Source organism: Sciurus vulgaris (genome assembly GCF_902686455.1).
Source record: "Sciurus vulgaris genome assembly, chromosome: 1".
In the NCBI taxonomy this organism is placed as follows: Eukaryota; Metazoa; Chordata; class Mammalia; order Rodentia; family Sciuridae; genus Sciurus; species Sciurus vulgaris.
Genome location: NC_136461.1, coordinates 20,799,051 through 20,812,616, shown reverse-complemented (window position 1 = coordinate 20,812,616; position 13,566 = coordinate 20,799,051). Strand labels below are relative to the sequence as shown.

Below are 13,566 nucleotides of genomic sequence, written 5' to 3'. Positions count from 1 at the left end.
TTTCTCATTTTTTATTTTGAGAGGGGGTCACTAAACTGAGACCCTGACTCAAATTTTTAAAAAAGCTGGGGATAGCTACCCTGAGTTCAATCCCAGTACTATTAAAACAGAAAACAAACAAAACAAACAAAAAACCATAGCTCCATTTAAAATAAGCATAGAAACTCTAAGAATTAAATCCTGAAATGAACAAACAAAAAAAGTCCTATATATATATTTTTAATCTACAATGAAAACCAGAGATTAAGTAAAGGTTAAATGGAAGATGCATTTCAGTTTTTCCGGCTAAGTGCCACCCTTCAGGGTTTTCCTAGCATGACTGTTAGCTTCCAAAGAGTAAGGCCTGATCTCAGCCAATAATCAGGATGCTTGGACTCACCATTTGGCTGGGTACTTACTGTATGCCGGGCACTAAGTCAGCCCTCTTACATACATTAACTTTTTTATTCCTCAGAAACCCAAGGACGTAGGTACTAGTATATTAATTTGCTTGATATATGAAGAAACAGATACTTAGGAAAGTACACAGTTAATGAACCAGAATTTTCTTACTCCAAATCCCATGCTTTTAACCACTGGGTTCTACTATCCTACTACAAACATCTATGTGTCAAATATGCTTCTGTGTTTTACCTCCAAATATCTGAAATAGTGTGAATGTCTTAATGAATGTGTACTTTTAAGCATACGAAAACACTTAATATAGGATTTCCTTAGAAATGGTCAATGTTTTCCTTCAACATTTGACCAGTATAAACAAAGCCTACTCAGCTCCTAACACTTACATTAACCCATTTCTAATGCTTCATATCTCAAAAACCTTCAGTGGCACTCAGGTCAGAAAAACAAACCCATAACTGTCTCTCAAAAAAAGGGAGGGGCAGTATTTACAGTGTATAACAAACTAATACCGTCTGTTGTTTCACTTTCCAATATGATAAAACCATGTCAACGTAGCCATTGTTTATTTATAATTCCTCAAATAGACTTTTTAAAAGTATATTTTTAGTTGTAGATGGTCACAATTCCTTTATTTTATTTATTTTTATGTGGTGCTGAGGCTCGAACCCAGTGCCCAAAACATAAGCAAGCATTCTACCACTGAGCCACAAGCCCAGCCCTAGATGTTATAAGTCCTCTTTACCACCTATAAAAATGCATTAATTAGAGAAAATCAATATGGAAAACAAAGGTAGTCAAAAGAATGTTTCACATATGTGAATTCAACATTTGAGAACTTTGAACTTATTTCTTAACACAGAAAAATGATATTATTTTAGCTGCATAATAACATTAAGAAAATCAAATAAGCAACAGCTTACAAAGTGATTTTTTCATCTCTTTGAGTTTTGTGTTAAGTAACTGATATAAAAAAACTTGAAAATACCTACCATTTGTTGAAAGAAAAGAAATACTTTTATCTATTGCTGATAGGCATATAAATTGGTACAATACTCTCAATACTATGAAGAACAATTTGAGAATATCAAAAAGTGACACATATATGCCCTTTCACTTTGCAATTTCATATTCATAAGTGTATCTCAACATACTTGAATGTAGTCAAAATGCTACATTTATAAGATAATTTACAAAATTCTAGAAACAACCTAAATGTATATATTTAGCAAGAGAAGATAAGTTAAATTATGAGTTAGCTGTATGTTGGAAAACTAGGTAGACATTAAAAAGAAATAAGTAGCTTTTTACAGAATAATCTCCAACATATAGTGTTAAGCGAGGAAAAAAAAAATCAAAGAACAGTACATATTGAAAGCTACTATGTGAGTTGTGGGGGTAGAAAAAGAATATTATTAAAAGTATGATTATATATTCCTAGACCATCTCTATAAGGATATACCATAAACTAGTTATAGTAGTTGGGAAACTTGGAAGGGGATCTCCTAGGCAGGAAACCCAGGAGGAAAGGGGAAAATAATAGCAGGGACACCTGCTTTCACCACATACTATTTTATCCCATTTTAATTTTGTTCTGTGTATATTCACTACTTGTTTTGATGCCTGAAAAATTTTTAAGGGATAATCTTTTGTCTTCTCCTATTAAACAAATTCCTAAGGGCAAGAACTTTTTCCGTTTTATTTGGTATGCATCCCTAGTTCCTCTGACAGTGCTTGGCATATCATGAGTGCTCAAAAAATATTTATCGAATGACTGAAATAAAATAACTGGTCTCGTAGCATTGTTGTGAAAGCCATACGAGAATGCTAAAGATCGGGATTTTTTTTTTTTTAAGGATTGACTAAGAAGGATAATGAATACTAGTTTATTGAAATTATTTACCTATCCATTATTCTAGTTATCCCAATGACCTCAAGTTACTGGAACATAGTGAAATAAAAATTTTTGTTTTTTAAACTGACAGAAAACTGGGGTGGGAGTTGTAGCTCAGTGATAGAGTGATTGCCTAGCAAGTGCAAAGCACTGGGTTCCATTCTCAGCACTGCTTACAAATAAATTTTAAAAAAATAATAATAAGGGTCCACTAATGACTAAAAAGTAGTTTTTAAAAAAACTGACTAAAAACCTGTAATTGTCTGTACTGTTGGGAGGGCATGCAATGGTACTGGGAATTGAGCCCAGGGCTTTGCACACTGAGCTACATCCTGAGCCCTTCTTATTTTAATTTTCAGACAGGGTCTTACTAATTTGCCCTGCAACAGAAATCACAGGCATGAACCACCATGATAGGTCCATTTAGGATTTTCTCTCCAAAATATGGAAGTTTAACTGCATAATAACTAAATGGAAATGGCCCAGATTTAACCTTTTCACTTTTGTTAACAGCACTTATTAGATGAGGAACTCAAACTTTTGGTTCCAGCCAGCCATGGTAGCACATGCCTGTAGACCTAGCCACGGGGGATACTGAGGCCAAAGGATCCTTACCAGAGGAAGACCAGTCTGGGGAACACAGCAGACTCCTGCCTTAAATAGATAAAAACTTTCAGTTTTTATTCTTTTCTATGAAACAGTTACAACTGTTGGATACTACTAAAGAAACTGTCCAGTTTCCCTGTAAGCAAGTTTAGAATTAAATACAACATGGATGTTAAAAAGGTTGATCACCTGCGATTTAAAAAAAAAGTAAAGTTAAGCTTTAGTTAGTGACCATTTCTAGAACATGATAAACATAATTAGTAATATTTAGTGGAAAATATTTAGTGAAGGATAAAAATAGTGTCTAGAAAAAGCTCTAAAAATTGCCACCAATAAAAAGTTCTGCCTTCTAACCCAGCAACACTTCAATGACATTCTTACCAAAAGTGCATAAACTGAATCTAACCATGCAGAAAAACATCAGACAAACTCCAACTGACCACTTATGAAACAGCTGGTCAATACTTCAAAACTACCAATGCTATGAAATAACTCAGGAATTGTACCAGATTACAGAAAACTAAAGAGATGTGACAATGCTGTTTTACCTTAGGCTTTCTCTTGCTCTGAAGGATAGCATTGGGATGAGTAACAAATAATGTTTATAGGTTATAATAGTGTTTCAATGTTAATTTTCTGCTTTTAATAATGTATTGTGGTTATGTAAGAAAATTCCTAACATGAGGCTCGGCACCCGCCTCACATGGGTGAGGTTCAATCCCTAGCATGGGGCTGCAGGAGAATAAAAGTGCTAGCTTTTAGGACCTACAACTGAAGTAATTAGCGGCAGAAGGGCAGGACATCATGACTGCAACTTACGCTTTTTTTAATTGAGGTGGAATTCACACAATGTTAACCACTGCAACATTGGGTGGCACTTAGTGCATTCACAGAATTGTGCAACCACCACCTCTACCTAGTCCCAGGACATTTTGATCACTCCCAAAGGAGACCTGTGTCCACTAAGCAGTCAGTTCCTATTCTCCCCCACCGGTGTTACACAAGGGTTTAACTGGGTCCACGGTGTGCCCTTTCATCTCTGGTGTAACATTTTCAAGGCTCATCTACAGGTTGACTCATCTTCATTCCTTTTTATGGCTTAATAATATTCCATTGTATTTTGTTTATCTGTTAATGAATGTTTGGGCTGTTTCCATGTTTTGGCCATTGTGGATGGTGCTGCTAAGATGTAACTTACTTTTAAATGGTTCAGGAAAAAAGCTGTGTATGCCTGTGTCTGTGTGTGCACAAATAAACTGAAAAGAAGATAAAGTAAATGTAGGTAAATAATAACATCTGAGGAATCTGGGTGAATTATAAGGGTATCCAGGAATTTTTGATACCATTCTTTCAATTTATCTGTAAGTCTGAAATTATGTCCAAATTTTTAAAAAATTAATAATAGGAGAAAAAATGTCTGCCTTCTGAAAACACAGGAAACCAAGAACTGTTGTATAATACTGGTGGGGGTGTAAACTATTGGAATCAATTTAAAGAATAATTTGGCAATGTCATGTAAAGAGGAAAATAAACATAACCTATAAACTAGTAATTCCACTTCCAGGTATATAAGTAGGTACTTTTTTTAAACTATGAAATTATGACTCATGTACAACCAATTTAGTGAGGGGGAAAATCAGCACTTAAAAACATTAAGGGGAATACAAAAGAAAAAAATCAGAATCTCACTCATAATGCAGATCAAGAACTACTTAGTGAAATCTTTTTTAACAGAGATGAATTTCAAAAACCCATGGGTGTGTGTCTATATACACTCAGAACATCTCAAGAAGAAATTAGTTACCATGGTTGCCTCCAGGAAAGGAAACTTGCATGACTAAGACAGGGGAGAAGGGAGCTTCACCTTGTGCTGTGCTCATCTGTCAGTTTTACACACACTAATAACATCTATCTTTTTTTTAAAATATTTTTTCTGGTCATCGATGGATCTTTATTTAATTAATTTATTTATACACAGTGCTGAGAATTGAACCCAGTGCCTCACACATGCAAGGAAAGTGCTCTACTGAGCCACAACTCCAGCCCGACACTTGTATTTTTGAAAAGCAAAATTTGTTCATGCCTAACAAAAAACATAAAGGTTTTATCAATTTGTGACTATATCCAATAATATTAAAATTTATCACCAGTATACACTACTTGTATGATGAAAATTTAAAAAAGAAAATACCTTTGTGATAGATAAATGTTACTCAGGCTAAATGAGATACTTACATCTTTTTTTTTCTTTTCTTTCTTTTTTTTTATTGTAAACAAATGGGATACATGTTGTTTCTCTATTTGTACATGGAGTCAAGGCATACCATTTGTGTAATCATAAATTTACATAGGGTAATGTTGTTTGATTCATTCTGTTATTATTTTTCCCTTCCCCCTACCCCGATATTTACATCTTGATTATTAAAGTTTTTACTAGAAAAATTCTTTTCATGTTGAAGGAGGGATTTTTGCTATTTTATAATTTTTTGAAATGCTATACATTTAAGTTCTTTTTCTTACCAAGAGATTTTTTTAATACCTAGGAATCTACTAAATAGTCTTTACTTAGCATAAACAATGTTAACTTTTCCTCCTAAAGAATCCTCTTATATGGGTAATATTGTTTCTGAGTAATACTGAATATTAAAAGCATCTTCACTGAAAAGAAACTAGAAATTTTTTTTTCTTGTCGTGTCTCAAATATTCTGAATACTTTTTGCTCTGACTTGCATTTTAAAACAAGTTTTTACAGGTAAAGAGCAAATATGAAAAGCTGGCAATCCAAAGGATTATCTTCTTTCTTTTAATAAAGTTAAAACAATTATAAACAGAGTCTAAAGGAAAACATTTCACCCTAACAGAAGTGTTTTAAGAAATGAATGGGGGGCTGGGAGATAGCTCAGTCGGTAGAGTGCTTGCCTTGCAAGCACAAGGCCCTGGGTTCAATCCACAGCACCAAAAAAAAAAAAAAAAAGAAAAGAAATGAATGAGCTGCGTGTTGGTGACGCAGGTCTATAATCCCAGTGACTCAGGACGCTGAGGTTACAGAAACAAAGACACTCGACAATACGGGGTCTTAATTAAGCCTTTCTTGATTCCTGCCTGTTGTCTGGCAATAAAGTTTACATTCGGGTGATAGTTAAAACTTTAACGAATAACTCCTGCATTTCCTGAAAGTTTCTTCAAAAATAAACTAAACTAAAAGGATAGCTATTGATCCTTAATCAGAACAAAACAAAACAAGACAAAAAAAGCATCTACCTCTTAGCTAACCTGTTGGGCCAGAGGCTACAAAATACTAATGTTTACCTTTCTTCATCCCAGACACCAGCCTGAGTAGGGCATACCGCATGAGCTAAGTTAGAGGGCTTAAAGCTAGCAGAGAAGCCACAATGGCAGAAGGGCCAGTGGCAAGCCACTTTTATCCTTCATTCTTTCTATCTTCCATGATCCCTTACACTTCAAGTTGGAAAAGACTGCCAGAAGAGATGAAAAGAACTATAGCGATCATCCCTTATCTTCAGGGAACGTGTTCCATCCCAAAACCCCCAGTAGAAGCCTGAAATCTTGGAGAGTGCCAATCCCTGTGCATACATTTTTTCCTATATATACATACCTATCAGAAGGTTGAAAACTCACCATTTCAAATAAAGAACACCCTTTACAGCTTCTCTTTGGTCTAGCCAAATCGCCAGCCTCACTACTCCTGCACTCTATGGCCATTATTAAGTAAAATAAGGCTTACTTGAACACAGTCACTGCGATACCGTGATGGCCTGATGGCCACTAAGCAACTAACAGGTGGGCAGCCAACACAGCGCGGTTACACTGGACAAAAGGATGATTCCTGTTCCAGGCCAGACCAGAGCAGGACTGCCTAAGAATGGCACGCAATTCAAAACCTGTAAGTTATTTATTTCTGGAATTTTCTGTTCGATATTTATAGACCACAGTCGATTGTGGGTAACCGAGAGGGTGGAAAGTGAAACCACAGATAAGGAGGGACAACTGGACAGGGAGGAAAACAGGGAGAAAGTTAGAACACAGGGCTCACGCGTGGCTCAGAGGTCAGAGGTAGAGTGTGTGAGGCCCTGAGTTCAATCCCGGGAACCAAAAAGAAAAAAAAGAAGGAAAGAAAGAAAGAAAGAAGAAAGTTATAATACAGTACAATAGTCCAGAACAATTTAAACGGGGCAGGATCTAGCAGCAAACTCCTACGAGCGGTTACAGCAGTTGCAAGCACTACCATTTTGAGAGCTGACTCCCATACCCTTTTTCTCTTCTCATCTTTGTTCTTTTCCACTTGTCGCTCTCACCTGTTCCTATCTTCCCTAGCTTTGCCTACTTGTTTAAAAAAAAAAAAAGGTCAAGATCTGACCTACATCTCAATAGTGTCCTCCTCTGCCACATTTTTCTATTACGGAATCTCCTCCTTCCAGGGGAATGCTTTATATCCATTTCAAAGCAATCTGCAATGGTCAGGATTCAAGTGACTGACTCACAGCCAGAAGTGGATGGAAATCCCCTGACCTACTAAAAGAAAGGGAAAACTGTAAAAAGGGCTCTATCTACTTACCTCGAACCTGCTTTTTGATTTCTTTGGCAGAATCCAGCCATGTCTGTAAAAAGAGAAAGGGCATTCACACAGAGCTCCAAAACATACCAACAACAGTGTCCTGGAAGCAGGATCACTGACCATCTTGGAAGAGTGCCTCCACATCAGCCTGCACTTCCCTCAACAGTCTTTGCATTGATTTTACAAAACATAATGATGTTCACCAAAGTAAGAGTCAGAAGCTGGGCTTGAAGCCAAGCTCCACTGCGTCCTAACTGAGTAACTTTACATCTCTAGGTCTCAGTCCTCTCATTTGTAAAATGAGATATTACTAGTAGAACCCACCTCACAGAGTTAGGAAGATTAAATGAGTTAATATATGGAAATCTCTTGGTAAACATTAAGTGTGAAATAAACCCTTATTGTTTATATTATTCAGTAAAGTCTAAAAAAGAGTCTACAACCAGAATCAATTCACATTATCCAAATCTTACTTTCCCTTCCAACCCTGACCTTTGTCTCATTCAAGTTTTCTACATTGGCACAGCATCTGGTACATGGTTCACACCCAGTTAATGTTTACAGGATAAACGGATTTGTTTCCGCTGACTACTCTTGCCCACAATAATCTTTCCCCTCAAGGGTCCACACATCACCAGGACAGAGCTCCATAGCCCATGGTGGACCATGTAAAATAATAGCACTTGAAAAGAGCCTCACCATTAACATCTTTCATAGGAACTTTTGAGAAATGCTTGAAGACAAAAATCACTAAATTTCTAGGATTATTTTTAAAAAATATTTTTTAGTTGTAGCTGGGTGTGGTGGTGCATGCCTGTAATCCCAGCAGCTTGGGAGGCTGAATCAGGAGGATCAAGAGTTCAAAGTCAGCTTCAGCAACAGTGAGGCACTAAGCAACTCAGTGAGACACTGTCTCTAAATAAAATACAAAATAGGGTTGGGGATGTGGCAGTTGAGTGCCCCTGAGTTCAATCCCCAGTACCCAAAAAAAAAAAAAAAAAATTTTTTTTTAGTTGTAGATGGACACAATGTATTTATGTATTTATTTTTATGTGGTGCTGAGGATTGAACTCAGTGCCTCGCACATGGGAGGCAAGCACCTTACCATTGAGCTACAGTCCCAGACCAATATCTAGAATTATTTCAAACATTTTTACTGAGTGAAGATACATATGGAAAAGTACATTGGCTGAGGGTATAGCCCAGTGGTAGAGCATGTGTGTTCTTATGCTGAAGGCCCTGGGCTTGATCTCCAATACATACATACATATGTACACACACAAGAAATAACCTAAAACTAAGTACATAGGTCAGTAAAATAACAAAGTGAACTATAAGAATGATAGTACTATCAAAACCCCAGGAGCCCCACTTTTACTTCTACCTAATCCTTCCTTTGCCTCATTCAAAAAGTCTAAAAATGAATTTTAGTGATATTCAGAAAAAAGAAGATGTCCCCTTTGTGCCCTCTATCAACAAGGGTGACCAACTTATCTGCATGACTAAAGCAATGAGCTTGAACACCAGTTTTATATTTGATTATATAGAAAGATAGTCACCACAAAAGACAATAAGCACAAAGATTAAGGACTAGCTTCCTTTAATACTCCCTCACAATTAACACAGAAATGTTTATTAATTAATACCACTTAATATAAAATTGTTCTATAGTATAAAAATTAGGCACACACTGGTTTAAGCCCTGTCAGCAAGGGGGACCTTAGTCTCTCATTTAGATTAAAGAACTTTAAGTTGCAAGAGATGCAAAAGCAAAAAAAAAAAAAAAAAAAATTTATTTTTGGTGGTGGTGCTGGGGCTTGAACCCAGGGCCTTGTGCATGCTAGGCAAGCACTCTACCAACTGAGCTATATTCCCAGACCCAAAGCAAAATTTCAGAAACGCTAACTGACAAGTTCTATTGAATCTCTGAGAGCCTTGGTTTATACTATGCAATCTGAGACACTTAAGGAAGACAATTTTTTACTACTTTGGAGTGGATATCACCTACAATAGTAAAGAACTCCATATTTAAGAGAATCCCTCAAGGTGACCTGAAGTTTCCAAGTCCCTTCCAGGGACTCCATGAGTCATTCTATGACTCTGGAGCTAAAATTCCCACCAATTTGATACTGAGATGGCAAATTCAGATTTGTCACATGGAGACTCCAAGGCCTAAGCTGCCTTATTTTTCAGTATCTATACCTCCATATCAACATTAAAACAATAAAGAGCTGGGTATCATGCCACACCTGTAATCTCAGCTACTCAGGAACCTGAGAAGGATGGCAAGTTTGAGGCCAGCCTGGGCAACTGAGAGAAACCCTGTCCCAAAATAAAATTAAAAAGGTCTGGGAAAGTAGTTCATAACAGAGCGCTTGCCTAGCATCCATGAAGGCCCCGAGTTCAATCCCTAGCACCAGGAAAAAAGCAAAACAAAACCTCCTGGAGACAAGAAGAATCAATGTGGACAGTAAGTTAATTTTATGCTCAAATTATTTAACGCCCAGAATTTTATTTAGCAAACAAATATTTGAAGAATGTGTCAATGTGGAAGGCAGTGTGGATTCAAAAAAAGGACTAAAAAAGAGCCCTTGTCCCTTAGGAGCTGTCATTTTAATGTGAGGGATGAATAATGAATCAATTTGTTCTAGGTGTGGCCATCACTGATAGTGCTGTGACAGAGCCTGGGGCCCCGTGAGATCACAGGACGTGCCCCAGCAAGGGTTGGAAGGCAGTCAGGAAATGTTTCTCCAATAGAGTGTCCAGGGATCGACACTGAGTCTTGACAGACAGACAGGAGGTATCCAGGCAAAAAAGAAAAGAAGGTAATTAGAAAGCCACTCAAGTATAAAAAAAAAGAACATGATTATGTCTGAACTGCCACATGTAGCTTCCCACAGCTTGAGCCCAGAGGTAAGGAGACATTTGAAACTGAAAAGGAAAGGGAAGGGTGGGCCAGACCAGGCAGGGAAGGCACGGTGCTCCATGCTAAGAAATACCGACTCTGTCAAGTTCTGAGTGAGCAGGAGCCATTAGAGGAGCTAAAATAAAGGAGTGGCATGAATTAGAGGAAGAGTTAAAGGCAGGGAGACCAAATAAGCGACTGTTGAGAATGGTAACTGTGGTCCAGCAGAGTGTAATGGTTCAGCGTGCGTGCTTTGAAGTCAGGCTGGAATTGTAATCTTGCCTCGACCTCTCCATTTATTAGCTGTATAAACCTTACATAAGATAATCTGAGCCTCACTTTTTTTATATGTAAATTTGGCACAAACTACCCTCTGCATAGAGTTATTATAGAATAAATTATTTGAGACATATATATATATACATATATATATATATATAAAACTGCATAAATGAGACCAATATTGCTTAGCAAAAGGGCATGATGAGATCATGTCTCTGGGACAGAGAACAAAGAGACCCTGAGCGCAAACCCTAGTGCAAAAAAAATAAAGGAGGAGAGAAAATAAAAGAAAGACAGAAGAGAATGTTAGAGGAAAGAGATAGGACTTAATTTAGAAAATGACAAAATATTGAGAAGACAGCTATAGATTTTACTAGGTATCTCAAACTCTCTTCTAAAATAACAATTCTGGATAATCTGGTTTCTATTTGAATATGCATCCACACAGAAAATGGGAGGCAAAAGAAGACCAAATACTATTGGATTGAATGCAGTCCTAATTTAAAATTTTTCTTATTTACAAGAAGGGGTTAAGTTTTTTTGGTTTGTTTATTGTTGTTGTCATCATTCTTGTTACTGGGGATTGAACCCTGGGACATTATACTACTGTTACACCCCCAGTTCTTTGGCTGAAACAACTTTTGTTTTTTGCTTACAGAAGTAATTAGGAGGGAGGGGTAATTAATGTGAGTGACTTTTCCCCCAAGAGAAAAATCCTCAATTCATTCATAAATAATTTTAGGCAGAAATAAAATATGGGGAATATATTTAACTCATATAACTTGATTCACAGTCACAAAAATCTCTCAGAGCAGAAGTTTGCTTCTTGACCTCTTTTCTTCTTCTCTGGTCAGAGTGAGTAGGGCAACTGGCAACAGTGTCAGTACCTTTCCAAACCCTAATTATCATAGATTTGGACCAATAGCGTTCACTCTGTATAAACCCCTAGGCTAGCACACTCAGGCAGCAACCCTTGTTCAGTGTCCCCTCCCACCCAAAAGAATTTTGTTCTAGTCACACTGGATAAATCCTAGTCTTACTCTCACTTTTCCTGGTCTGAGGATTTCATTCTTCAAATTCCAGACAAGAACCCAGAAAGAAGAAATTGGCAGTGAGCTCCCAGGGTCTGCTGCAACACTGGAGGGCAAGGCCCGTCACTAAGAGCTGCAATACCTTTCTCAGCACGAAGACCCCACCTGCCTGCAGAAGAGCAGCAACTCCAGTTTCGGTAACACCTAATTTTTATTGAGCGCTTACTACATATCAGGCCATTCTGCATGCGTTTTTAAAATTTTTAATTGTAGTTGGACACAATAACTTTTTTTTTTTTTTTTTTTTTTGTTTTTGTTTAATGCAGTGCTGAGGATTAAACTCAGTGCCTCACACATGCTAGGCAAATGCTCTACCACTGAGTCCCAGCTTTGGCCCCTCTGCATGCTTTTAAAAAGATTATCTCATCATCATTCCTATTTTATCAATGAGAATATGAATAATTTACCTAACTCCTAATTAGTAAGTGACAAAGTTATTCTCTAAAGTATAACAATGTTTCAATTTTTCGATTAATTTACTGAATGTCTGCCATATTCAGGGCAGGCAATGTGCTAGCCAAGGACATTCTTGAGGTAATCAATATCTAGTGAAGAATATAAACACCAGTCCAGAACAATGGATGAAAATCAACCCACACCAAGATATATAAATGTGAAATCTCAGAACCCTGGAGCAGGAGATCCCACTACCTTGATTCTATAAAGTAGGGGTGAGGCAAGGAACCCAAAGTTAGCAGAAGAATAAGAAACAGCATGATTCTGGCCGTGGTCCTCCTGGATATCCTTTAAGAACCTGATTGGCACTACAGACTGCCAATGTTCTGACTGTAATAAGACCTACATTTTCTAGGGCCACTTGCCCACCAACCTCCCCAAAAAGAGCTCTTACTAAACTATCAGGTAAGTTTAAGCTAGATTATGATTCAGAAACATCACATTTCCTTTTCCAGAAATACTTTATGAGGGACTGTATGCCTTTTCCTTACATAGGCAGGTTTGCACTTTGCTATTCAGCTTTTATATTCCATACTTTCAACACTTTACACATAAACATAAAATGAAATAAAATAATTTAAAATTTGCTTATTAAAAACTAAGATAGTAGAAATTCCTATAAAGGAAATAAAACTTGCTATAGGACAGAGTATGGACAACGCTAATAAAAAGTTTTTAATGAAACCGAAAAATTTTATCCCAATATGGGCCCTAGAATCTCAACAGCAGGATTTCTTTTTTCTTTTTCTTTTTTTTTTTTTTTTTTTTTGCAGTGCTGGGGATCGAACCCAGGGCCTTGTGCTTGCCAGGCAAGCACTCTACATACTGAGCTATCTCCCCAGTCCAACAGTAGGATTTCTTCTGCTGAACCCCTGCTAAATGAGCTAGCTTCTACAAACTTGGTTCACAGAAAATTTATTTCCAGTTATGTGAAGTAAGTAGGTACTCAGTGAATTTATGTACCTGCCAAGTTAAAGAATTCTTAATTACCCTCAAATCAACCTTGGTTTTTCTTTTTCTACAATATAACTACTCAATTTCTAGAAATCAAAATTATCTCATTGAGCTTATATAACAAATAATTTTCAGAGTATTTTCTTTTTAGATTCTTGGTAGAATTTTCTGGCTCACAGCTGCAGAAAGTTTTTCACTACAATTTTGGGATATCTTTTTTTTTTAAATTGATTTCAATGTTCCTTTGCTAGTGAGAAATAGAAGTTCTAGTAAAAGCATGTTTGAGCCTTTAGGGAGACAAAGTAAAGGTTAAGTCCTTAAAGAACAATATTAACCTAGTGCCGCAGACACAATTCTTCTGTTAGAATCAGTAGTTGTTCAGAGAAGGAACAAACTTTTGCGA

At 36.9% G+C, this 13,566-nt stretch overlaps 1 protein-coding gene across 24 annotated transcripts in view; it reads right to left on the bottom strand.

Annotated features, from left to right (window-relative positions):
• The window catches only part of EPB41 (erythrocyte membrane protein band 4.1), a 164,756-nt gene that overhangs the window by 72,634 nt on the left and 78,556 nt on the right, over positions 1 to 13,566 (bottom strand). For all 24 annotated transcript variants that reach the window (XM_079114308.1, XM_079114314.1, XM_079114313.1 and 21 more), the window contains exon 5: positions 7,476 to 7,518. In XM_079114308.1, coding sequence (XP_078970434.1) covers positions 7,476 to 7,518 — 43 coding nt within the window. The remainder of the gene's footprint in view (positions 1 to 7,475; positions 7,519 to 13,566) is intronic.